This window comes from Pan troglodytes, chromosome 5, assembly GCF_028858775.2.
Source record: "Pan troglodytes isolate AG18354 chromosome 5, NHGRI_mPanTro3-v2.0_pri, whole genome shotgun sequence".
Lineage (NCBI taxonomy): Eukaryota > Metazoa > Chordata > Mammalia > Primates > Hominidae > Pan > Pan troglodytes.
In genome coordinates this window covers 101,321,048-101,348,929 of record NC_072403.2, presented here as the reverse complement: position 1 = coordinate 101,348,929, position 27,882 = coordinate 101,321,048, and the positions used below count along the sequence as shown (strand labels likewise).

The 27,882-nt window shown below is 40.7% G+C and overlaps 1 protein-coding gene across 2 annotated transcripts; it reads left to right on the top strand.

Annotated features, from left to right (window-relative positions):
- The first annotated feature begins 1,448 nt into the window (after nucleotides 1-1,448).
- UBE2J1 (ubiquitin conjugating enzyme E2 J1) lies at nucleotides 1,449-27,059 on the top strand. Of its 2 annotated transcripts, none has more exons than XM_063812546.1 (8): nucleotides 1,449-2,082; nucleotides 10,584-10,657; nucleotides 11,877-12,008; nucleotides 15,548-15,632; nucleotides 15,781-15,886; nucleotides 18,664-18,793; nucleotides 20,883-21,002; nucleotides 24,141-27,059. In XM_063812546.1, exons 2-8 carry the CDS (start codon nucleotides 10,598-10,600, stop codon nucleotides 24,417-24,419), a joined length of 912 nt encoding a protein of 303 aa, XP_063668616.1. In that variant the 5' UTR covers nucleotides 1,449-2,082; nucleotides 10,584-10,597; the 3' UTR covers nucleotides 24,420-27,059. The 2 variants fall into 2 exon arrangements, with proteins under 2 accessions (XP_063668616.1, XP_518636.3); XM_518636.9 differs by having other exon boundaries at nucleotides 1,450-1,781.
- The last annotated feature ends 823 nt before the right edge of the window (nucleotides 27,060-27,882 follow it).

The following is a 27,882-nucleotide window of genomic DNA, read 5'->3' as shown; positions in this document are numbered from 1 at the left end:
CTTGGAGGCTGAATAGCAAAAGGCTTCTAGTACTCAGCTATCAAATAGGAACGCATTATATACAGCACCTGCTTTGCAGGCCTTGCTGTGGTAGGGCCTACTACACAAATTAGGGGCTTTTGTAGAGCTGTGGCAGGAGAGGGTGTCAAGTGTCAGTTAATCTGAAGATTCAACACAATGAATGAATGAAGCAGCATTGGAGTTTGGTTTTGTTTGCATATCTCAGTCAGTCAGATTATCAGTTTACTATAGAGAAAACAACATCAGGGAATGATTTAAAATATACCATCTAATTTTAGATATCCTTCACTTTTTTACTCCCAATTTCACCAAGAAACTCACAGATTTAGATTAACTTTAACAATAGAAAACAAATCAAATTTAAGGGTTTTATGTCTTTATATAACAGAATAAAACTTGCCCAACCTGATTAACCCTTTCTATCCTCCCCACCTTCCCAATCCCTCCCTCCTTTCCTTTAGTAAGGTCCCTACTCCTTAAGTGTTTTGAACTCAGTCCTCTCTCGATCCCACACATTGGACAATGAAGCAGTAAGTGTGTCCTTTGAAGTTTAACCTTTCATATTTGTATGCTTTCCCTCACATTAAATGTAATTCCTTTTTTTGACAGCTTTTACATCTAAACAAACCAAAAAAACCAAAACTCCTGCAATGCCTAAAACATGTCGTGCACCTAACACACTACCCGAGAAAAAGATTGTTATGAATATCCAACTCTGGCCAGAGCCGTGGCTCACGCCTGTAACCCCAGCACTTTGGAAGGCCGAGGCGGGCGGATCGCTTGAGTCCAGGAGTTCGAGACCAGCCTGGACAACACGGTGAAACCGTGTCTCTAACAAAAATACAAAAAATTAACCGGGCATGGTGGCACACACCTGTGGTCCCAGCCACGTTGGAGGCTGAGGTGGGAGGATCGCTTGGGCCCGGGAGGTAGAGGCTGCAGTGAGCCAAGATCACGCCACTGCATCCCAGCCTGGGCGACAGAGCGGTGACACCATCACACACACACAAAAAATAAAAAATAAAAAAAATCCTATTCCATTTCCTTGTCACTGGCTTTCCCCCTCCTCACTTAACCCCCGCCCCTCGCAACAGCAACTGAATCTAAAAACAAAGGCTTTCCCAGACCCTGCGGGACCGCGCGCGGGCAGCCGGCTGCGGACAGCTTTGCAGCCGGAGCCCGGCGCCCCCTCCGAGCTCTCGAGGGCCCGGGGGTCCCGGGCCTCGCCTACAGCGCGTAGGGCCGGGACGAGAGGACGAGGACGCCGCTCGCTCCTGCACCTCCCCAAGCCGGCTTCGCCGGGCGGGCGGCGGCTGGGTAGTGACCGACTGCCACGAAGCTACTGCCACGTCAGGGCAACTTCACAAATCCCGGACGAGGGCGGGTGACGCAAGCCCGGCGGCCGCGGCAGGGCTGGGCCTGCGACTACCCGAGGAGGCTGACCTCCAGCCCGGGCGCCCGGTTCAGCGCCGCCCCGGCCGGCGCCGGTGCCTGCCAGGCACTCAGGGAGGCGGGGGCGCAGTGGAGGAGGCGGCGCCATCGCGAAGCGAGCGCGTCGCCCGCACTCAGCCTTGCCACCCCGCCCGCAGTCCAGGCTGGGCTGGGCGGCATTTGCCGAGGCTCCTCGGCCAGGCCCCGTCCTCCCGAGCCGCGCTGAGACCCGGGCAGCGGCCGCGTAGAGAGGAGGTGGCAGCGGCCCGGGAGGCCGGAGCCAAGCCAGCGACCCACCATGGAGACCCGCTACAACCTGAAGAGTCCGGGTGAGCAGGGCTGGGGCCCCCGGGCGAGGAGGGCGGAGTGACCCTGGACCCCGGGGTGGTCGCCGCCTCGGTCCCCTCGCGTCTGGCGCCACTCGCGGCTCAGCTCCTGGTTTCGCGCTCTACGCGAGACCGCCGCCTGCCCGGGAAGTACAGGCCGCAGGGCGAGGTGGCCGGGTGGACGTCCGCTGCCAATCCCCCGGCCGGCCAGCGCGCCCCGCAGCACCCAGCCTCTCCCTTTTCTCATCTTCGCCTGGTCCCGTAGAGCTGGGTCAGAAACTCATCCCTGAGAACAGGTGTAAAGGTGATGTCGGTGGGCGATAGTCATCAACCCCCTCGCTGTACCTGGTCGCTATTCCCTCCCTGTCGCTGCCACCGGACTTCTATTTACTTCTATTTACTGCCGGCTGATTTACTCACATTTGAGGAGTTGGTCGTTTAAATATCCTATTTGCAGCACTTGGGCGAATACAATTACAGACATAAAGGAAATGTTCTGTAACTAAACCAGTTAACTATAGAGCTAAAGCAAAACAAAACAACAACAAAACAACAACATCAAAACACCTCGTTGAGCCCTGTTCTTGAGAGCTAACCTTGATTTTTGCCAGACTGGCTAATATGAAATGTATCTGTATTCAGTCGTAGCGATTCCTTTCCTGCATTTAATGATCCTGCTTTATATTTACACAAGCAGTCCCAGCAATCCTAGCCTCTAATTACTTTCTGGTGCATTATAAAGATAAGCAACTAGCTTTCTCAGCTTAATAAAACAGGCTTGAAATGAATCATTGGATCCTCTAAATGGTATTTTTTCTATCTGTACCTTGATACATTTTGTCAGGGGGAAGAAACTCCACAGTTAACTCTGCATGATAAACTCTAGGATATTAGTGATGATTTCACCAACTTTTGCTGTTGCTTAAAATTTCCTTCCAAAAAAAGCTGTTTCTCAGTAGGAATTAGCAAGACTAGCATCCTTGTGGAAAGAGTTGACACTGTGAATCTTTGGGTTTTTTGTAAGGTTTCAGAATATGCAAAAACCCCAGAAAAGCCTGAGGATATTGATTGGAGGGAGCTTTGTTAGCCTGAGTGCTGTCAGGCTAAGAAATGTCCTTAGGTGACCAAGTGTGTAGAACTGGTCATAATATTTTAGGAGCCACTGACTCCTTAAAAAAATCTGATGAAGACCTGGCACGGTGGCACACGCTTGTAATCCCAGCACTTTGGGAGGCTTGAGCCCAGGAGGTGGAGAGCAGCCTGGCCAACATGGTGAAACCCCGTCTCTACTAAAAACACAAAAATCAGCCGGGCATGGTGGTGGCGCACTCCTGTAGTTCCAGCCACTCGGGAGGCTGAGGCAGGAGGATGGCTTGACCCGGGGAGGAGGTTGCAGTGAGCCGAGATCGCGCCACTGCACTCCAGTGTGGGCGACAGAGCGAGACTCCATCTCAAAAAAAAAAAAAAAAAAAAAAAAGAGAATCCCGGGGTGGGGAGGGAGGAAGAAAAGACCAAAGAGAAAGAGGGAAAGAAAAGCTTAATTTTTAAGCTAGATGGTAAAATGATTGAATTATTTACATTGTGGTATATTTAACTGGAGCTGTTTGGGTAAAAATGTATGGTGGCTCCCTGGTCACACGGTTCCTTAGGACAGCAGAGGTGCTTAGTGAAAGGTCCAGAGGATAATGCACATGTGAGTAGTAGTGCAGTTTAGAATGGAGAACTGGTGGAACCCAAGAGATTGTTGTCAGAAAACATCGCTCAATTTCGATAGGTTAGACTTAATACTATGATGATAAGCTTTTAAAATTCTCCAGAATTTTGTATATTTCCAAAGTATGTGAACTACTGTCAGCTGGTTGAGCTTTGGTTGACATGCTTCTAGCTGTGTCATAAATTGCTTCCTTTTTCTGGTTTCATTTCCTCAAAGATAGTGTTGCTGCTCTAAAAAAAAAAACACAATGCTTCTTAAAAATCTATTTTTGTTAGTGTGTGAATTATTTGGAGTTCATGGAGAAGTTGAATTAGGTGAGATATGGGACTTACTGAAAATGCTGGGAGGCATTGTGAAAATACTTCCTTCCTTTGCTTTATTCTCAGTCCTGTGGTATTTTTAGAGTAATGCCTGTGTGAAGGGGAGCAACTGAAAACTCCAATTTCCTGTGTATGGCAGGGTGCACACACACACACGTAAAACACCAACATACCAGACAAACAAAAAACAACCACACAATGTGAGGGATCTAATCTTTTACTCTTTATCTGATGTGGGATTGTCTTTGATGTATGAGTGGAAAGATTAAGTGAAGACAATACAGATAGCTGGTTAAGGGCCAGTGTACTAGCATGTGGATATAGTAAATTTTTTCATTTCATAGGTGGGGAAACTTTTTGCTTTATGGTTTTTTTTTGGAATGGACTTGTGATTATGGATAGAGCTGTTGTGTAGGATCACCTCACAGTAGTTGTCTGTGGTAGTTGTCAGTAGTTGTCTATGGATCTGCTACTGTAGTAGCAGTAGTTGTCTATGGATTTGTCAGTAGTTGTCTATGGATCAAGCTACTTGTCTATAATCTGTCAATAGTTGTCTATGGATCAAGCTACTTGACCCGTGTTTGGGTCTGCTCTGGCCAAGGAAGTAGGGTCTTATAGTACAAAGTGAAGAAATGTGTATAAAGCACCTCCTTTGGCAGCTTCTTCATCAGGGGGCCATTGACATGTGCAGCAGGTGGTGGGAGTATAAGAGACTGGTGCAAAAGTACCCACTGCCTCCACCAGAAGTCTAAGAGTTACCTATCCATGCCATTGGTGTCAACTGCACCTTCCCACTAATCCACTCAAGGTTTCATGTCCAACTCAGGCCCTTCTCGTAAGCTATAGATACACAGAACTTATGGTGACTCAACATCTTCATTTCCCATAGAGTGAAAAAAATCTCTGTAAGTATAAAGACAAAACTCATCAGTTTTCTTCTCCTCCCCTAAACTTGCAGTTTACCCTAGTATTTCATATCTCAGGGATAGACAGCACTCAGGCACCTATGGGAGTCATTTTTTATTTCTTGGTCGCTTCCTTGCTCCATCCCTGCCCTGAAACACACAACTCAATACACACACAGAAACACATATATCTAATCAGTCACTGTTGTCACCAGATGAATCAAAACAAAAACTGATTACCCCCAAATTGAAAAATTTTCAGTAGCTTTCTGATAGCTGTCAATAAAGTTCAAAGTAAACTGCTTAGCTTGGCCTACAGGGCTGCTCATGATCGACCCTGCCCTTCCTCACCAGCCTCACTGTCCACCACTCTTATGCTCTTCCTCATTTTCTTTTTTTTTGAGGCAGGGTCTCCCAGCCTGGAGTGCAGTGGTGCCATCACAGCTCACTACAGCCTCAACCTCCTGGGCTGAAGTGATTCTTCCACCTCTGCCTCCTGAGTAGCAGGGACCACAGGTGTGTGCCACCACACCCAGCTAATTTGTGTATTTTTTGTAGAGATGAGGGTTTCACCATGTTGCCCAGGCTGGTCTCAAACGCCTGAGCTCAAGTGTTCCCTCCACCTTGGCTTCCCAAAGTGGTGAGATTACAGGTGAGAGCCACTGCACCAGGCCTGCATTTTTACCTATCCATTTTGCCTGAACGACTCTCCAGCTGGAGTAGCTTTTCTCACTTAGGTGCTTTGGTTCCTGTTGGAACCTCTGCTTAGAATGCCTTCCTTTAAATCCATCTGAAATTCCTATAGTTCTTCAAGCTTTAAGGTTCAGCCTTGTCTAGCTCCCCTAGGCAGACTAAAGTAGTTCCTATATATACTTGTACATATATACTTGGTCAATATTACCACTTGGTTGTAATTATTTTCATGTCTTTCTCTACTGACTGTTACGGAAGACAAGAAGCAGGTCTTGGTCATTGTTTTATCTCCAACACTCAGACATTCTTTAAATGTTTGTTGAACTGATACATTTGCAGGGTCCTCCTGGGCAGAAACATCACTCTGTAGGCATTTGCTTAAGTACCTTCATTATGGGAGCAGGAAGAGGCAGTTAGGGAGCATGCCTTCCTTAATATACCTGTCTCCTGTATTTCACTCATGCTTTGGGAATTGATAATATCAAGATAATTGCTTTTGAAGAGGAATCCATATATGGGAAGCAGTGGCCTGTAGAAGATCCCTTTATTTTTAGCTGTATACAAACCCCAATGTGAGGCTAGTGAGCTAGCCCCGGTGTGTGAAGAATGCTAATGCCTAGGCCCACAGCACCTAGAGCATGGCTCCAGAGTGTCCATGTGGCCTCTATAAGAAAGAAGAACAAGAGCAGGCATCCAGGTGCCACCCCTTCCTTTCCTGGCACATCTTATCTCACCACAGTGAAAGGATTCCATGGAAAAACCTTTCCAAGAGATAGGAGAGGAGCTGGAATAAAAGTTTCCTCTCTAGCCATGTAGAAGCAAGAGATGGAGTATCAGGAGGGGCAGACTATGCTGTAGCCCGGTTGCCAGGCAGCACTCTGAACCATGACTGTTTCCTAACAGTGGTATTTCTCCTTAGGAGCCAGGGAGCCATATCATAAGGCCAGCGAAATATGCTGAGGCATGGTTTTGAGTTAGGAAGAATCATTGAGAAGGCCTTATATACCAGTCCATTTTCAACTTTAATGACTCAGGGACTGGGCAGGAAGGAGGGGTGAAAAGGAAATGAGAATTTTGTGGAGAAATTATTGACTCTTATTTGACAGATGTAAACATCAGATCAAGTGACTTGTTCAAGGACTTAGAGCTACAAAATGTCAGAGTCAGAATTTTAATGCAGCTCTAAATCGAGTCCCTGTTTCTTTTCACTGAAGCATTCATAATATATGTTATTTTTGCAAAAAAAATAGCTTATGGAAACAAGAGACTAATCTCACCTTTTGGCTACATGACCTTAGCTCTTACATGGTATGTGCCTGAGTGACTTATGAACTAATCAGCTATTTAGCTGTTGAACCAATGATTGTTCCTTTACAGGATTGGTACAGATACATTCTTATAACAATTCTGACCCTTTATACATCTCTCATAATATCCAGGTACAAGTTTTGAGTGTTTATTTTCTTCTCTCCTGTTGAACTGAACTGAGTAGGGAAGAGGCAGAGAAAATGTGATAAGGGTATAGAATGACATAAAATCTGACTTCAGCTTAATCATTATTGAGTTCAGCCAGTTGACGAGGAATGAAGGAAAAACAATCTTTTTGGCATCTCCAAACTAATTAACTTCATAACAGCTTCCATAATTGCATTTCTATCTAATAATATTAACTTAAAGGAATGATATGTTTATGTGGCTTTAAAGCAGGGTTTTCCATCTTTGTTCTATGGGTCCCTTCAGGAGTGAAATGGAAGGACAAGGAGTAGATAGTCCGCAGGCCCTTCCACTGGCCTCTGCAACCAAAGCGGCTCTGTGGTTTTTGTTTCACCTGTTGGGGTTCTCATTAAGCTTTCTTTGAATGAAGGATTTTGTTTTATTAAATAAGTTTAATTGTTTTATTAAGTAAGTTTAAAAACCATTGCCTTTAATCGGATTCTTAGAGCTATGTTGAGAGAAGATAGTAAAATTTAATTCAACTAATATTTGAGTACTTACCATGTGCTAAGCCCTGAGGAGACTGTACTGCTACAGCTACACTGTCATTACTATTGCTTAGCAGGAAAAACAGATATTAAACAAGTAATTACAAGTGAGATGAACTTCATAAGAGGAAAAATACAGTGTTATGATGGCATAGAGCAAGGAGACTCAACCTGGTCTCTAGGGCAGTGGTTTCTAAACCTAACCAGAGTAATTCAGAGAGCATTCCTAGTCTCTACCCCTCCCTAGGACGCCTCAGAGATTTTGATCTGCCCAGATTGAAATCTCCAAGCACTGTAGGGGGTGGGGGGCAGGGGGCAACAAGGGAAGGTGTCATAGAGACATTCCTGAGAAGTTATTTAAAGGTCTAGGGTAGCCAGACTAGACGGTGAGGTGGAGGATGGGGCCGGAGCAGCCTGGGCCCTGAGGAAAGCTGTATAGAGAGGCTGAGAGTGGAGGGGAGGTAAAGTGTGTTCAGGGAATTGACCAAAGCCCAGTCTCTAGACTTAGAGGGAGAGGGTGTCTCAGTATGTACATATTTCTAATATAGCATTTATCATTCTGTTTTGTATTGACTGCACCTCCCAGCCGTAAGTCTTTAGTGACCAAAGCCATATTTTGTTTACGCATGAAGCTGTAGCATCTAGTACCTAGTAGGAACTCAAGAAATAGTTGATGATCCAGTGAACAAAGTCTCTGCATATAGGGGCTTAGTTCAGAGTAAGAAATGGAAAAGAATATTAATAATTGTGAAGTAGGATAGTAACAACTTTTTTTTGGCCAGGCATGCTGATTCCCGCCTGTAATCTCAGCACTTTGGAAGGCTGAGGTAGGAGGATTGCCCAAGACCAGCCTGGGCAAGACAGTGGGACCCCAGCTCTACAAAAAATTTAAAAATTAGCCAGGCATGGTGGTGCATGCCTGTGGTCTCAGCTATTGGGGAGGCCAAGGTGGGAGGACTGCATGAGCTTGGGAGGTTGAGGCTTCAGTGAGTGAGCTGTGTTCGTACCACTGCCCTCCGGCCTGGAGGGCTTTTTTTTTTTTTTTAGACGTAGTTTCGCTCTTGTTGCCCAGGCTGGAGTGCAACAGCACGATCTCAGCTCACTGCAGCCTCCACTTCCTGGGTTTAAGTGATTCTCCTGCCTCAGCCTCCCTAGTAGCTGGGATTATAGGCATGTGCCATCACACCAGGCTAATTTTGTATTTTTAGTAGAGATGGGGTTTCACCATGCTGGTCAGGCTGGTTTCAAACTCCTGACCTCAGGTGATCCACCTGCCTCGGCCTCCCAAAGTGCTGGGATTACAGGCATAAGCCACTGTGCCTGGTTTTGTTTGTTTGTTTGTTTTATTGAGATAGTCTCTCTCTGAAGCCCAGGCTGGAGTGCAATGGCACGACCTCAGCTCACTGCGACCTCCACCTCCTGGGTGCAAGCGATTCTCCTGCCTCAGCCTCCCGAGTAGCTGGGATTACAGGCGTCCGCCACCATGCCTGGCTAATTTTTGTATTTTTAGTAGAGACAGGGTTTCACCATGTTGGCCAGGCTAGTCTCGAACTCTTGACCTCAGGTGATCCACTCGCCTCGGTCTCCCAAAGTGCTAGGATTACAGGCATGAGCCACCACGCCTGGCCTCAAATGCAATTTTATGCAAAAGTCTTGATACATACCAAACCATTGTGGTTATATACATGTAGGGGTTCCTTCTCAGTTAATCTCTCTCCCCATAACATTCCAACCTGTGCCTCTACACATTTTACTTTTATTATTACCTCTTCCTATTCATATCTACCTGGGGAGTTTCTACTGTTATTTCTTTCACATTCAGTACCTGACTCCTTTTCTCTTCCATTTGCTCTAAAGTTAGATGCCCAGCCTGTCCTCCCAGCATCTGGTGCATACCTCTCTTTTGAACTACATCAGTGGTTGCAAACCCAGTTTTGAGAAGCCTTTTCCCTAACTCAGCCATCCCACTGCAGTATCCTGACATGTTTTAGCACCAAAAGCTTGAAATGAGAGGGGTTGGGATCCAGAGCGCATATCAAAGGATTGAATTTTGAGAGCCAATAGAAGACAGAGGGTGCAGATACAGATTGGATTGTAGATTGTGATAGGCATCTGAGCAGCTCCTGCTAGCAGTCATTCATCAGGGAGATAAAAAGCTGGGTGCCATTAACTGAAAGAGAGGAGAAATTAGACTAGGTGGGAAATAATCTTGGAGTGCTAAGTGGAAAGAGTAGGCTGGAAGGCCTACTAGAGAAATGTGGGGACATTAGGTGGCATTGTATCCCAGTAGAGGTTGTTGGTAATGACTTGTAATGGCATTACTGCACCATCCTCTCTGACTTTTTTTCCTCCTTTCAGTGATGCTCAGCTGTTTGGGTATAGACAGCAAATAAGATGGTTGGGTTGGGTCAGGCACAGTTGGATTTTATTAAGGGAGTGTACAAGAGGGACTCCTAAGAGCCAAGGGTGTGGATAAAGAGGAAAATGAATATAAGTATAGGAGGGGTGAAGAAAGTTGTGGGGTCAGTGGACTGGAGGTTTTAGTGAAGCTGAAGGATCATTTCAAGAAGGAATTTCATCGGGGCTTTGGAGAGTCAGTGAATTCAGGGGACAGTCCATTCATTTAATGCAAGATAGTGGATGGAAAGTCCCAAGAGTTGGAGGATATAGAGGTGTTTCCTGTTCACCGAGCATGAGATCCAGAGAATACATTTTTTGTTAATAAAGACATTTTAACAGGTAGAGCCAAACTGCCTGTGTTGGAATCCCATCTCTGTCATTTACTAGCTGTGTGACTATATAATCTCTCTGTGTCTTGGCTTCTTCATCTGGAAAATGGGGATAAAAATAATACCTATCTAGTAATGTTGTATTAAGGGTTAAATGAGTTATTAATGTCTGTAAAAGCACTTCAATAAATACCACCATATAGGAAGTATATATAAGTGCTTATTAAATAAAAATAGTGTCTTCACTATATATTTAATATATAACTCTTTTAAAGTGTTAATGCCTAGCAACTGTTTCCTTCCTCTCCCCCTCTATTTATTCCCATAATCTTATAATTAAACCTTTGCCATATGCTCATTTGCACTCGTTCTCTACACATTTTTTCATTAGGCTCGTAAGACTGTGCTAATCATTCAGAAAAGTATATTTTAAATATCTCTATTTTATGAATTTTATTTTAGCTGTTAAACGTTTAATGAAAGAAGCGGCAGAATTGAAAGATCCAACAGATCATTACCATGCGCAGCCTTTAGAGGTTAGTTTCTATCTCCATGTTCTTCATATGGATTTTAATATTTAAAACAAATTTTTTAAAATTGCTTTTCATTGCTTTGAGTCATTACAGATGTGTGTGATGTAGTTTGACATTTTATTCACCATATTTCATGAATATTTCATTAGCCATTCCAAATCACTTTAGAAGAAACGGATTTTGTGGTCTTTATAAAATGGGTCTCAGATGCTAAGCTGAGGTTAGATCTTTTTTTTTTTTTTTTTTTTGAGGCGGAGTCTCACTGTGTTGCCCAGGCTGGAGTGCAGTGATGTGATCTCGGCTCACTGCAACCTCTACCTCCCAGGTTCAAGCAATTCTCCTGCCTCAGCCTCCTGAATAGCTGGGATTACAGGCCCCCACCACCACGCCCGGCTAATTTTTGTATTTTTAGTAGAGACGGGGTTTCACCATGTTGGTCAGGCTGGTCTCAAACTCCTGACCTCGTGATCCACCCGCCTTGGCCTCCCAAAGTGCTGGGATTACAGGCGTGAGCCACTGCACCCGGCTGAGGTTAGATCTTGAGTCTGAGGGAGGGGAGGTGGAAAGAACCCCAGATACTTTACAGTTTGGAAGCCTTTTGATGGGTCTCCGTAGCTACTCAAGACTTTTTGTACAAACATCTCGGCCTCTCTCAGTCTTCTCATTTGTAAAAGGAGGGTATTTAAATATACCCAGGCAGGTTTTCATGGTAACAGTGGGAATAAAAATATCATAACTTAAGTGCAAGTATTTTGTAAACTGAAAAGTACATGGTAACTGTAAGATGACATTAAATATATTAGTATTACCATTTTATAAATAAGCTCTTAGGCATCTATAAGGGATAATTTTTAAAGATTTGTTAAAATAACCCAAACATAGTAATTTTTTGATTATATAATTATCATAATTTGCTATTCTTTCAAGGATTAATTTCCAATTTAAACCTGTAAGTTACTTATGAATATATAACAACACTCAGAAATTTTTAATGTGTTTATTATAAAATATTTTAGCTCAATGGAACATGAAAGCTAGATTAAATAGCTTTTACTTATAAATTTATCACTTACAGTCTCGAGACATCTCATGCATTAGAAACTATACTAGCAATAATATAAAGCATTTAATTTTTCTTGCTTGGTAATATTTCTAATATTCAGATAAAATGATCAAACTTTTCAATATTATTAATTCCTTGTGGATTATTGTTTTTGTTCAGGATAACCTTTTTGAATGGCACTTCACGGTTAGAGGGCCCCCAGACTCCGATTTTGATGGAGGAGTTTATCACGGGCGGATAGTACTGCCACCAGAGTATCCCATGAAACCACCAAGCATTATTCTCCTAACGGTAAGAATTTTGGATTTTTAGAGTGCTTGTGGCTTAACTCTTCCTGGTAGCTGCAAAATATAGTAAGCAAATCATTTTCATTAAGAAATAATAGAACAGTATAATTTTGCTTTTGGGGTCCAGGCCCTGGGACTACAATTTTTTTCCTCCAAAATAATTCCTAGGAAGCTGATGCATCTGAGAAGTAAAAATGATACAACTGAATGCATAAATGTCATATCATGGTTGTTAGGATTCAATGAATTAATATATGCCAAGTGCTGGGCATACACATCTGGCACTTCATAAGTACTCACTAAAGGGTAGCTAATGTTATTGTACCTTGTAATCATATTGTCTCCTTTAACTTCCCACCTTTCTTACACTCTCTTCCTCAGTTTTCTCATCTTTACAATGAGAATAATGATACCTACCTCATTGAGTTTATGTGGGATGAAAAGTATCAAGATCTTATTGTATAGCTCTTAGAATAGAGCCTGACACAGAATACTCAATAAGTGTTAGCATTATTATTACTGTTTATATCTCAGATTTTCTCTCTTTCTCCCCAAATTTACACATCTTTTCTTCATGTGAAGGAAAACTTTTTTTTAAGAGACACGGTCTTGCTCTGTTGCCCAGGCTGGAGCGCAGTAGCACGATCATAGCTCACTGTAGCCTCAAACTCCTGGGCTCAAGCTATCCTCCCACCTCAGCCTCCTGAGTAGCTGGGACTATAGGCACATGCCACTGCACCCAGCTAATTAAAAAGTTTTTTGGTAGAGACATGGTCTCATTGGTCTTGAACTACTGGCCTCAGGCAGTCCTCCCATCTCAGCCTCCCAAAGTGCTAGGATGACAGGTGTCACCATCATACCTGGCCAAGGAAAACTATTGATCTAATAATTCCTCTTTAATTGTTAAGCTTTTCTTCTCTCATTTCCTTTAACTATGTTTAATTATCCCCTAACCTTGAAAAAAGCAAAAACAAACACAAAAGCCATTCCCTGTATCTGTTATCACTTTAAGCTGTGCCTATTTTTCTCTTTGGTAACCTCCAAGGCATCCTTTCCGTAGTTTAGCCTGCTGCAGTCCACCTTCCACACATAGTACCCTGTTGAAACATGAAACTACACCAATCTCAGAGACCAGTTTGAGAAATCTCACTGCTTCTCCTCAGTCTTCATCCTGTTCTCAGTTAAACATCTTACCCACACGGAGTAGCAAATGGTGAAACAACAGGTATTCATCAATAAATACCAAATTAATGCTGCTTTTACCTCTATTTTGTATAACGGAGAGAACATTTGTTTAAGAGCCAATAGGCCTAGATTCTGACTGGTGCTCTTTCCATTACACTATGGGTGGGTTACACAATGTCTTTAAAATTGTTTTCTCATCAGTCAAAATGAATGTTGTGTTTGGTAATTGTAATCACACCATAAAGTACCTGACATATAGAAGCTGCTTAGTAAGTATTAGCTGATATAGAGAACTGCTAATGCTGGCAGTAGAGTTGGAGCAGGGTCCTGGAGACACTCTACTGTGTCAGGAGTCATTTTATGTAGTTGCTAGATCATGGGGAGAGCTAAGTGGTCTTCGGGGAGGGAGGGGCTGGTGCATGGGGAGACTGGTGGTGGTGGAGGACAGTAGTTAGCAGCAGCTCTTTACCAACAAATACAGGTATATTTCAATAGTTAGCCAATGGTATGGTCATACTAACCACACTGGCTGAGAATCAGCCCTGATTTTCAACATTACACTCTTTCTGGTTCACTTCTTTTTTGAAAAGTCTTCTCCAACTTTCATTCAATAAGTATTTATTTATCCTTTCATTCATCACTCCTCTGAAAATCACACCTCTCTCAAAGCCTTTCTCCCCATGTCTTTCCTCACTAACATCTAGTTAGGTGATACTGAGTCCTTAGGTTTCGTCCTGGCCTCTTGCATGTCTTCTCTTTTAGATTCTTTTTTTTTTTTTTAACTTGAGATAGGGTCTCACTCTGTCACCCAGGCTGGAGTCCAATAGCATGATCACAGCTCACTGCAGCCTTGATGTCCCACACTCAAATGATCCTCCCACGTCAGCCTCCTGAGTAGCTGAGACTATAGTCACACATACCATGCTTGGCTAAATTTTTATTTTTATTTTTATTTTTTGTAGAGACAGGGTTTCACTTTGTTGCCCAGGCTGGTCTCAAACTCCTGGCCTCAAGTGACCCTCCTACCTTAGCCTCCCAAGTGCTGGGATTACAGACATGAGTCACCATGCCTGGCCTCTTTTAGATTCTTAACTGAGCCTAGCTCCATACTAGGCACAGGGTAGGACATTAGTAAATCCTCTCCCCTCCCCTCCCCCGTCTCCTCCCCGTCCCCTCCCCACTCCCCTCTCCTTCCCTCCTCCCCTCCCTTCCCCCTCCCCTCCTTCCCTCCTCCTTCCCTCCTTCCCCCCCTTCCCTCCTCCCCCCTCCTTCCCTCCTCCCCTTCCCCCTCCCCTCTCCTTCCCCCCTCTCCTTCCCCCTTCCCCTCCCCACCCCTCTTCCCTCCCCATCCCTTCCCCCTCCCCTCTCCCTTCCCCACTTCCCTCCCTTCCCCCCTCCCCTCTCCTCCCCCCCCCTCCTCCCCCATCCCCTCTCCTCCCCCCTCCCCCTCCCCTCCTCTCCTCTTTTTTTTTCTTTTCTTTTCTTGGGGACAGGGTCTCACACTGTCACCCAGGCTGGCATGCAGCAATGCAGTCATAGTTCACTGTGGCCTTGAACTCCTGGGCTCAAGTAATCTTCCTGTCTTAGCCTCCCAAGTAGGTAGGACTAGAGGCACATGCCACCACTCCTGGCTAATTTTCTTTCTTTTCTTTTTTTGGTGACAGTGTCTCACTAAGTTGCTCAAGCTGGCCTTGAACTCCTGGCCTCAAGTGATCCTCCTGCCTCAGTCTCCCAGAGTGCTAGGATTACAGGCGTGAGCCACTTCGCTGGCCAGTAAAACTTTACATGTTAATTATTTAGATTTCACTCGTGCAACTCAGTTTCAAAAGGTGCTGTAAAACACCTTCTAAAAACAGCTTTTATTATTCAGCATCCAACAAGTATTTTTGGAGTCTATAAGGACAAAAAATCTGTGTCCCATGAGAGGTTACATTTAAAAAAAAAATCTTTTTGGCCGGGCGCGGTGGCTCATGCCTGTAATCCCAGCACTTTGGGAGGCCAAGGTGGGCAGATCACAAGGTCAGGATATCGAGACCATCCTGGCTAACACGGTGAAACCCCGTCTCTACTAAAAATACAAAACATTAGCCAGGCCTGGTGGCGGGCGCCTGTAGTTCCAGCTACTTGGGAGGCTGAGGCAGGAGAATGGCGTGAACCCGGGAGGTGGATCTTGCAGTGAGCTGATATCACACCACTGCACTCCAGCCTGGGTGACAGAGCGACACTCCATCTCAAAAAAAAAAAAAAAAAAACTAAGATAATCTCTAAAATTATTATATATAAATAGTATATTTTTACAGAAAGTATAAACATTAAGCACATGTATTTAATTTTCTAAATGCATTGTTTATTCCTCAGGCTAATGGTCGATTTGAAGTGGGCAAGAAAATCTGTTTGAGCATCTCAGGCCATCATCCTGAAACTTGGCAGCCTTCGTGGAGTAGTAAGTGTTAATTTATAGTGAATATAAATCTCATAACTTCAATCAATTCATAGTTATGAAGTATAATACTCTGATTTTTTCTTTTTCCAGAATAAACCCAGTTGCTTTTACAAAGCAATTTAGATTGATATTTACTTTTTTATTTCAGTAAGGACAGCATTATTAGCCATCATTGGGTTTATGCCAACAAAAGGAGAGGGAGCCATAGGTTCTCTAGATTACACTCCTGAGGAAAGAAGAGCACTTGCCAAAAAGTAAGTTTTGCATTTCATTCTTGTTGAGGTCTGAATAGTATTCAGGGTAATGGCTATTAGGAGGTAGGGCCTACCTCTTACTATGTGACTTATTTTCTGAGTGACTGTAGCTACAGGATCTTATCTCAGTTTTGCTCTTTTAGAAATTCAGTTGTAATAATTTCCTTGGAGTGACCAGAATCTAAGTAATTTATTTAATGCTATCTAGTCTTAAAAAGTAGTTGATACTATTTCACTATTTTTAAAAAATTCAGTGGGAGATATATTCTCCTGGAAAACAATACCAGTCATTTGTTTCCACTATGGCATTATAGATGGAAAAGAACCAGAGCAATTATTTGTAGCTTTCCACAAGATTACAAACCTCTTGAGGGCCAGGAGGTAATCCACTTTATCCATCTTTGCATCTAGCTCATAGCAAGTGCTTAATAAATGATCTGGAATAAAGCAAAAGAGATTTTATCAAGTTGTGATTGCCCAGTGGCAATCACAAACAGAGAAGTGATGCCTTCTCTGTTTTTTTCAGGTGCAGGTGCACTTTTGTCTATATGACCAAGATCAGTCCTTCCATTCAGAGTAGCCCCTCTTTGAGTAGTGCTGATACCTAATTTTTGATGTTGATAATTTTTCTGCTCTGGAGTCTGCTGCCTACCACCCTTCAGACATATTATGTTAATTAAATTATATCATATTTTACCCTAGCACACCCCAGAGTAGGCCCTCTACAGATATTTGCTAAATCAGTTAGATTTTAGCATCTGGAAGATTTGGTAGACTTCTTGGTCTTATAAGCAACTTTTCTTTTTAAACCTTATTTCCAAACTATGGGGATGTACTTTATTTATACAGCTCTTCATAGATTACACTATGTACTTTGAATACATAGTATTTGTTTTCATTCGATTTACTATGTTGGTTTTTTTATCTTGATGCCTTTATCCAGTTGATTTCATGTGCGAGGTAAAAAAAAAAAAAAAAAAAAAAGAACTGGAGTTCTTGTTCTTCTAGGCTTCTCACTGTATATTCTAGATTCTCAGTCTATAATAGAAACCTTTTAAAAAATGATTTTGGGCCGGGCATGGTGGCTCACACTTGTAATCCCAGCTCTTTGGCAGGCCAAGACAGGTGGATTGCTTGAGTTCAGGAGTTCGAGACCAGCCTGGGTAAAATGGCGAAACCCCATCTCTACAAAAAAATACAAAAATTAGCTGGGCGTGGTGGCACGTGCCTGTAGTCTCAGCTACTTAGAGACTGAGGTGGAAGGATTGCTTGACCTGGGGAGGTTGAGACTGCAGTGAGCCATGATTGTGCCACTGCACTCAAGCCTGTGGGACAGAGTTGAGACCTTGTCTCAAAAAAAAAACAAACAAAGATTTTTGCATTCAACCGTGGTAGCATGCTACCATTGTGGATAAACTAATACATTCAAAATAAACACTCCCTTTAAGGTTCATCTGACTCAGTTAAAAGTGAATACATTTTGAAGCAAATAATTTGTATATAACCAATTCTCAAAGGTGTGTGGACAATAGTGCCACTTCTGGTAAAACAAGAAATACTCATCAATAAATACTAAATTAGGCTGGGCACAGTGGCTCATGCTTGTAATCCCAGGACTTTGGGAAGCTGAGGCAGGAGGATCGCTTGAGCCTAGGAGTTCCGGACCAATCTGGATAACATAGGGAGACACTGTCTCTACAAAAAAAAAATTAAATTAAATTAAAAATAAAATAAAATAAAATAAAATAAAAATTAGCTGGGTGTGGTGGCACACACCTGTGGTCCTAGCTACTTGGGAGGCTGAAGTGGGAAGATCACTGGGGTCTGGGAGGTTGAGGCTGCAGCAAGCCATGATTGCACCACTGCACTCCAGCCTGGGTGATAGAACGAGGAGACCCTGTCTCAAAAAAACAAACAAACAAACAGAAAAACTAAATTATTGCTACTTTTACATATATTTTGTTTATATGATATTTCATAATTTTAAATAGCATGTTCTTCAAGACCTAAGGTTTTTAAATAGAACTAGAAGTACTATGAAAAACAATTTTTTAGAAAGAAGTTTAACAATGTAACAATGTATGTTTTATATATGATGCATGTTTACTTTCAGTCATTTATATCCTCAGAGGACTCTTGTAAACTTCAAGGAAGTTTTGACTATATCTGGAATACAAAGGGAAAAATGGAAAAACAAATATATTTTAGAAAATAGTCTAGTTAACAGACACATCCTGAGTCTCTACCTAATGTATAATCAGTAATAAATTAAGTCTTTGGATTTTCTGTAAGTTCTCTCAAGTCTTTCAAGTTATACTGCTATTTGTGAGGGGTTTTTTTTCCCTAGAAATATCTGTAAATTCTATGTTTAATTAGTTTCTTTACTGCTTTATATATATTTCTGCTAACAGATAATTTGATCTTGTTAAAGGACTTTTTTCACAGCCTTAAAATAGGTTTGTTATACGTGATCTCAAGGACAGTATAATAGACAATTTTCTCATTGTATAGATGTAAAACTTATTTTTCTTTAGATAGTTTATTGGAAAAAATAGCATCTGAGCCCTGGATTTTTTTAAAGCCAGCCTAACATTTACTTGTCTCAGGACTATAATCATTACATTAATTTTCTAATTCATAGCATGTGGATAAATGTGATGTGGAATTTTCCAGTGTTCCTTTCTTTTAAGTTTAATGATTGAGCATTTGAGTATCTCAGTAAGAGGGAATTAAACATTTAACTATTTATTTTCATTTAAAAAATCTTTTTCTACTAGATCACAAGATTTCTGTTGTGAAGGATGTGGCTCTGCCATGAAGGATGTCCTGTTGCCTTTAAAATCTGGAAGCGATTCAAGCCAAGCTGACCAAGAAGCCAAAGAACTGGCTAGGCAAATAAGCTTTAAGGTACTATAGATTCTTAAATAAATGCTAATTTTGCAACCATTTTGTTTACTGCTGGATTCTGCATAGAAAAGAAAGCGATGCAGTTCTATTACAATATAACATTTGCCAATGTTTTTCTTTTTTCATATTTTTATATTTTTAATTTCTGTGGTTACATAGTAGGTGTATATATGTATAGGGTACATGAAATGTTTTAATACTGGCATGGAATGTTTTTCTTATTACAAAATTCCTAACTACATTCATGAAAGCTTTATAGAATAGTGAGTGAGTGAAACTTGAACTCTGGTATACAATGCCAGGGTTCAAATCCCAGCTCTGTTGCTTATTAGTAGTATGATGTCAGACATATTAATTAACCACTTTGTGCCTTTTTATTATCTATAAATAATAATGGTACCTATATCATAGGATTGCTGTGAGGATTGAATTAATATATGTAATACATGTGTTGCATTCAGAACTGTCCCTGGTGCTTAATAAATTCTAGCTATTATTACAGAATATATAGATAAGCAACAAGAAGAAAATGATGGCCGGGCGCGGTGGCTCACGCCTGTAATCCCAGCACTTTGGGAGGCCAAGGCGGGTGGATCACCTGAAGTCAGGAGTTCGAGACCAGCCTCAACATGGAGAAACCCCGTCTCTACTAAAAATACAAAATTAGCCAAGCATGGTGGTACATGCCTGTAATCCCAGCTACTCGGGAGGCTGAGGCAGGAGAATTGCTTGAACCTGGGAGGCAGAGGTTGCCGTGAGCCGAGATCACGCCATTGCACTCCAGCCTGGGCAACAAGAGCGAAACTCCATCTCAAAAAAAAAAAAAAAAAAGAAAAAGAAAATGACATTCATAATCTCACCCCCAAGAAATAGCTACTGTTAATATTTTGGCATCCCTCCTATATATCCCTTTTTTCTGTATATGTGTTACCCAAACATAGGATTATATAGTATTTTAATACTTTCAGTATTAAATATTTAATTATTGAAGGTATTAGCTGGGCGCAGTGGCTCACGCCTGTAATCCCAGCACTTTGGGAGGCCGAGACAGGCAGATCACGAGGTCAGGAGATTGAGACCATCCAGGCTAACACGGTGAAACCCTGTCTCTACTAAAAATAGAAAAAATTAGCTGGGCATGGTGGTGTGTGCCTGTAATCCCAGCTACTTGGGAGGCTGAGTCAGGAGAATCGCTTGAACCTGGAAGGTGGAGGTTGCAGTGAGCCAAGATTGTGCCTCTGCACTCCAGCCTGGGTGACAGAGTGAGAGTCCATCTCAAAAAAATATAAATAAATACATACATACATACAGACGTAAAGTATTAAGTATTTAATCCTTCTGGAATTTAATTAGCTTCACAAACAGAAATGTCAACCTGCATTAAGCAGCATGCTCTCTTCCTCCTCCCTCTCCACTTCTCTATGGACTGTCTGTCTTTCCAGGTCCAGTTCCCTTCTCTTTTATTGTAGTGCCTGGAGGAGGAGTTGCTCAGAACATGTTTACTTTCTTCCTTCTGAGGATTCCTATTACACTTAAAATTGCTTCTGAAAAGTCTCAGGACCAAATGTGTTTTGTACATGAGAATTTTTCAGACTTAAGAAAAGATCTTACATATACCATATATTAACTAACCTGCCGTGCGATCTGGGGCGGCACCTCATAATCAAATCCATTAGGATTTCTTCAGCAAATCTGGGAATATTACATTAATGTGGGATTAATGTTTACACTAATGTGGGATAAAGACTATTCATAGCTTCACATCAGCTCATATCAGGCTTTGCCTAAAAATTACCAAAAAAACCTTGAGTTTTGAGAGCTTTTTAGCATTGTGGATTGTGAACCATGGGTGTTAGTTTTGTCCCTCATCAAGTAACGGCTTCTTGAGAACGGGTGTTGTGTATGCTTCTTCCTGTGATACCTAGTACAGTGTTGGACACAAGAGTGCTCAGTGATTAACTGCCTGATAATAGATATTAAACTAGCAATTAAAATAAATCCAACAGAGGGGATTTAGCAGGTTGTAGATTGTGTATGTTTCCTGTTGTTTCCTGTTGTAACACTGCTCTTGGGTCTATCTTGTTTATAGGCAGAAGTCAATTCATCTGGAAAGACTATCTCTGAGTCAGACTTAAACCACTCTTTTTCACTAACTGATTTACAAGATGATATACCTACAACATTCCAGGGTGCTACGGCCAGTACATCGGTATGGCTCTTATCTTTTAATATATATGTATGTCTCTATCATTATCACTGTTTGCAATAGGAGGAGAAGATCCTGGATCAAATATCTGAAAAATTTGGTTCTCTTAACAACTGGATTCTAACTCATCAGTCCTGCTAATGAATTATTATGTTGAGCAAGTTGTTCATGCTTTCTGGCCTCAGTTTTCTTTTTTTGTTAAATGGGGCTGGATTAAATAATTTTTGTCTTGTCCCTCCAGAATTCTGTGATTCTCTGAAAAGTTAATTTTAATATAGTGTTAGACTGAATAAAACAAAATATCCATATGTTAGCCACTTTCTAAATAGACACTATTTTTGGCAGGATTGTTCAGCTGCATTAAGGTACTGACTTAATAGTCGTAGAGCCAAAAATTTACTTAGACTTGCTCTGTCCAACACAGTAGCCACCAGCCACATGCAGCTGTCTACATTTAAATTTAATCAAAATCAAGTAGAATTTAAAATTCAGTTCCTCAGTCACACTAACCACATTTCAAGTGCTCCATAGCCACATGTGGCTAATGGGTACCATATTGGACAGTGTAGACATAAACATTACTATCATCACAAAATTCTGTTGGACAATGCTACCTCGTATATAGTAAGTGTCCAATAAATAATTGTTGAATAAAAGAATGAATGCTATGAGTGTTGTTAGTGGTGCCCTGACCTGTTGTCTAAGAAATTGTTTGGCCTAGGTGATCAGAGAGAGTGATTTAAAAAATATGACTGGATTGGTGCCAAAAAATAAGGATTATGGGAAAAAAATGATTTTCCTTCCTATATATAAAAGATTAACTGTCTTTGGAAGTCTTTTTGGTAACAGATTGTTTGGTTAAGTAGTCACATTTTTTTTGTTGTTGTTTCTCCAGTTTATTGAAGACTTTAAAGGGTGAGGGAAAATTGAAATAGAAGTTGGGCAAATATAGATTTGCCCTTTACCCAGCAATAACGTACATAAAGTGGGACTGAATAGTCTTGAGTGAGTCTCTCCTATTCAGAGAGTGAGCTGGGCAGAGAAAAGTTGGTTGAAGAAGAACAGGGTGGTAGTCTAGGGGGACTGAAGATGGAGGTCCAAGAAAAAAGCGTGTAGCGATGAGTTTAAATCATTTTTGTGTGATCCCAGTGTAATTTTATGAATTGCAGGGGAAAACAATGAATTAATTTTAAGGTCAATATGTTTTAGTTCAAGATATTGAAAAAGCTTTCTAATTACTTTTTATTTCATAGTTTTTTTTCTAATAGAAGCATTCTATTACAAAAAGGAAGGTGGTAATCTTTTTTCACCTTTTAGGACAGCCTCTAATGTTTGTGATGTATTTAAATCTTTTGTGTATTTTCAATCTATGTTAAGTCCCCTTGTTACATATTCCAGTTATACTTATTCCAGTTGTAATTTACTTTGTAATTATTTATTGTCTATCTCTCTTCCCAGAATGTAAGTTCTGTGAGGGTCAGGGTCTCTTTCAGCTTCTCCACTGTATCCCCAGTGCCTGGCTTAGTGCCTTCTATATAGTAGATTGCCAATGTTTGTTTGTTGATTGAATGAATGAATCTTAGGATTGGTACTTTAAAAAATGCTAAGAATACAATTAAATAAATCAAGAAGTTTAAGTAAATTAGAGTGTACAAATAATGATGTTATTATAGTAGTATTTCTTGTTTTGATTTAGTACATAAAACTTAGAATTCTTATTCATAGATACAGGTCATTAATTGAGACTATTTTTAGTGAAAAGACCAACAAACAATAAATTGTCTAAAATTGCAAGTTAAGTTTTTAATTATATTTACATATAAACTATCTCAGAGTATGATTATATAATTTGACCACTATGAAAGTAACTGAAACCTGGTTTGGCTAAGGGTGATTATTTTACATTAAGTATAATATAAATTAATTGAGATGTTATACATCAAATCCCAGATAAGCTATGATTTTTTTGTTGTTGTTAGCCTGGAGGAGAGGCAAGAGATTGCCACAACTCTAAATACCTCAGATAACGTCAGGCCATCTGTTGCTTTTTAATGCAGATATTTTAGCATCAAAAAGCAATGGGAAATGTAGAAATGGGAAAAACACTAAAGGCAGTTTTGTTCTTGCAGTCTGTCAGATTTTCTCCTTTTCCCAGGGTAGGGATCGAGGTTCTGAATAAGCCATTTCATTTTATAATAAAAAGCAAAACTCCCTCACACATGCTGGTTATTCTAGAAAAATTTATATATATATCACTAGGGACTTAACTAAGAATGTGATTTTTTATTTTTTTAAGGGAGAGTCTCACTCTGTTGCTCAGGTTGGAGTGCAGGCATGGAGTGCAGGCATGTGATCATAGCTCACCGAAGCCTCAACCTCCTGAGCTCAAGTGATCCTCTTGCCTTAACCTCCCAAGTAGCTAGGACCACAGGTGGGCATGACCACACCTGGCTAAGTTTTAAAATTTTTCTGTAGAGACAGTGTCTCACTATGTTGGCCAGACTGGTCTCAGATGCCTGGGCTCAAGCAGTCCTCCTGCCTCAACCTCCCAAAGTGCTGTATGATTGTTTTAAATAGGAAAAAATTTAGAATTTTATAATATCAAGGCACTTAATTTTTAGTCAGTGATATACCATCCAAAAGGCATCTGAGGCTGGGCACGTTGGTTCATGCCTATAATCCCAGCACTTTGGGAGGCCAAGGCAGGAGGATCGCTTGATCCCAGGAGTTCAAGACCAGCCTGGGCAATGTAACAAGATCCCATCTCTAAAAAAACAATGATTAAAAAAATAGAGACAAAAGGCATCTGAAACATAGGAACCTCATTAAAACATTATATGTATATACATATTTTCATTAAGCGTATGTGTTAAAATATCATATAGAGTCAATGTTTTAAGGGATTGTTTTTCTAAATATATTAATAAAACTATTAAAAGGCCAAAAAGCTGTCCTACGTTATGACTTTTTTTTGAACCTAAATTTAGATGCCCCTCAAGGGATGTATTATTAGTATCATTCTTGGTAGTGTTGCCCTTAGTCATATGTTATCCTCTGAGATTGTGTATTCTTGAATAGATAACAAGTATATTTACAAATCTTCTTTGCCAGTTTCAAACAAAGTTTCTTAAAATTTCCTAGTACGGAGTCCAGAATTCCTCAGCAGCATCCTTTCATCAACCTACCCAACCTGTAGCTAAGAATACCTCCATGAGCCCTCGACAGCGCCGGGCCCAGCAGCAGAGTCAGAGAAGGTTGTCTACTTCACCAGATGTAATCCAGGGCCACCAGCCAAGAGACAACCACACTGATCATGGTGGGTCAGCTGTACTGATTATCATCCTGACTTTGGCATTGGCAGCTCTTATATTCCGACGAATATATCTGGCCAATGAATACATATTTGACTTTGAGTTATAATATTGTTTTGTGACTTATGAGCTGTGACTCAACTGCTTCATTAAACATTCTGCATTGGGTATAATCTAAGAATTGTTTACAAAAAGATTATTTTGTATTTACCCTTCATTCCTTTTTTTGATCCTTATAAGTTTAGTATAAATATATCTAGACATTCAGACTGTGTCTAGCAGTTACGTCCTGCTTAAAGGGACTGGAAGTCAAAGTTCCTTGTCTCACTATTTGATCTGCTTTGCAGGGAAATAACTTGTTTTTTCTCATGTTTCATCTTCTTTTTATGTAAATTTGTAATACTTTCCTATATTGCCCTTTGAAATTTTTGGATAAAAGATGATGTTTTAAGTTCCAATGAGTATTACTAGTTACTCAATACCACTTATTGAGTACTCTGTTTCTACGTATGTAGAATGCATAGGGATAGAAGAGTTGAAAAGGGAAAGCGAAACTCCTCAAATAGCTTCCTTAAAATGTCATTCATAGGAGATGTACTGGGATTGCTCATTCTGTGACTTTGTGTCCTAAACATTCTTCAGTGAAAATAATTTTATTTCAGTCAAACATTTATGAGGAAATGAGATCACATCTTTGTCACTGGATGCTACTTGAAGAGGGAGTACTTTGTAACCACTTTGATATGCTGTTATCACCACCCCCTGCCCTCTGCTGCCATAATCACACAAATTTAAAAAGAAATAAAACAGTCTTCCATAGATTTTTAAGGAAGAAAGGGCCCAAGCCAGGAGATCGCTTGGTTTTCTTCCAGAAGTTAAATGGGGGGATCTGAAGATTTGAATGTTTGGTCTGCTTTGAAATGTATGTCTTTTGGGATGTATTATATGCCTAGCTTTATAATCAGTATAAATTTTAATTATTCCAGGAATATGCATAATATTGAAATATTTCATGTACTATTTTAATAGAAAACCTCAGGGCCCAAGTAACAGTGATAGAAGTTAGAAAAACCTTTACTTAGAATTGTCCACCTAGTCAGAGCCCAAGAAAGAATTTTCAGTGGAAAAATCAATATATAACTTAGTGCTAGCTAGCGCCACAGACTCTAGTAGGTAATATTATCATCATAATGGCTGGTGAGACCATATCATCACAGAAAAACATTGCCTTCAGCATGTTCAGTTCGCAGCACTGAGGGCACTCTTGAGGGTGTTGTTAATGAAGATTTAATTTTTAAATACAGGTGGTTCCAAGCTTTCAAATAGGTTATGCTCCAAAAGTGTTATTTGTAAGTTAATTTTTTTACAAGTCAAACAATGTTGGAAATGGTATTTAGGTTCTAGATCGGTCCACGAAAGTTAGCCCATATGTATATCTTGAATAGTATAGGGGAGGGTATTCATAAAGTCCTTATGTGGTTTTAACTAAGTGAAATTATGGACAAGAGAAATAATTGTAAAATCATCTTAAAGGCAAATTTAATTTTTACTCCTGTTTATGGGACATTCGTTCTATTAACTGTCAGACACAATTTCTGTTTTCATCTGAGAGCCAGTTTTCCTTTATTTCTACATCTAAAATAAGAACATATTGTATACTATCATATAATACAGAATTGTCGTAAACTTTAATAAATTCACATTTTAAAGGTGTTTACAGATTATTTTTTATATCTGTAGCTGAATTTGTTAAAGTCTAAAAAGCTCAAGGACTTTATGAAGATCTCATTATATGAGGAAAATCATAGGTTACCATTTTATAACTCTATTGCCATAAGAAAATACATTCTAAAATCTTGATTTGAAACATATTAGAAACCTTGATTCAGTGCTCAGTGGTCTCCTAGTAAGAAGTCACCGACGGTAGCGTCATATGAGAAGAAAGAAATCATCACCACCTCAACCTCTGCTGAGATTGTGTGCTAGGAACAGTCTTCCCTCCGTTTCCCCTCAGTCAAACTTGAGCCAGCCTCTGGATCGATGTGATCTTGTTGCATGTTTCCATGGGGTGTACCTATACTTTAAGCCAATCCTGCTGCATTCACTGCTAAGTTAAATAAAAAGCCAAGAAGATTTTGCACTGTGCAGATCCTTTGCTATCTGACTTGCATCTCTTCCCCCACCTGTCAGCTAGCCATCTGCTTGTTTGTGTTGGGATATTTTTTAGCACCTGAAGCACCATCTGAAAGGGGCACCATTTTCTTCTTCCCTTTGATCTCACATATGCTCCCTAAAAATCCTTAAGTTGTCAATCTGATCCCCAGTGTGAGGTTAATGAGCAAAATTGGTCTTTGGGGCCCTTTTTGTCCAAGCCCCACTGAAAGGCCTCTTCAGAAAACTATTATCTTTAAAGCCCTACTTTAACTCCTTAATTCCAGCATACAGCTAAAACTGGATGTATATTCTGGTAAGTAAAGGCTGAGGACTCCTCTTTAATCCTCAGATCTAGATAACTCATGACATTTTATTTGACCAACATAGCACATGATGAGATATCAAGGTAATTAAAATAGCATGCTTGAAAAAAATACGTAATCTGTTTCACCTGTAACTGTTTAAGCCAATAAACTTTTCAAAATTTATGTAATGTGGGGCTTTTATGTAGCACTTTACGTTTTCATGCTGCTTATTGTTTTATTCTACTGAAATAAATGAATTTCAAGATTCTCAACTTTTTTAATTTCAAAAATTGTTTATTGTTTTGACTATAGGAATACAAAATTTCCTATTTTGGGAGAATAAGAACTCTTTTTGTCATTTTTGGCTATGAATAAACTTTCTGGTCTTTTGAGACCACCCATTTTTATAGATCAGAATCAGAAAACAAGTAAACCTCACTCACACATTTGGACTCATTTGAACAAAAATCTAGGCCAAAATACTGAAAAGCCTATGTGTGTTTTTAATTGGAAGTATATGTAAGGTTAATGCATTTAGTGAACGTGACTAACAAAGACTAATGTGCACATTAACAGATGTACTTTTTAAGGTTTTATGGGAGGCTGTGCATTGCTCAAAAGCTGTTGGGAACGCCTTCTGAACAGTTGCCTTCAGAACTAGTTTGAGCTGCTCAATAAAACCAGTGACTTTACTCATACCTTGTTTTTGACCAAAGGTTGTATTCTTTACATCATCCAGTCTTGTCTCTCATCCATTCTACCTCCTAGAATATTTCTCTCACATCTTTCCACTTCCCTAACTAGGCACTATCCTATTTAGCTATTAACTCCTCCAAATTGGTGCAGTAACCTCCTAACAGGTCTCTAGTCTCACCCCATTCCTTACATTGCAGCCAGAGTTTTCAATATACAGACCTGATCCCTTCTCTCCTGTTGCTCTTAGATAGGGTGAAACCCTTAACATAAAGCACAAGGCTGTGCATGACTAGAGTCCCACCTAAGTGTCTGGCATAATCAGACCTCAGCAAATGCCTTTGGGGCCTTCCCACAGCTCTGACCTCGATCCACTGGGGCTATACCCTGCCCTGAGAAAAATGAGTAAATAAAGTTATA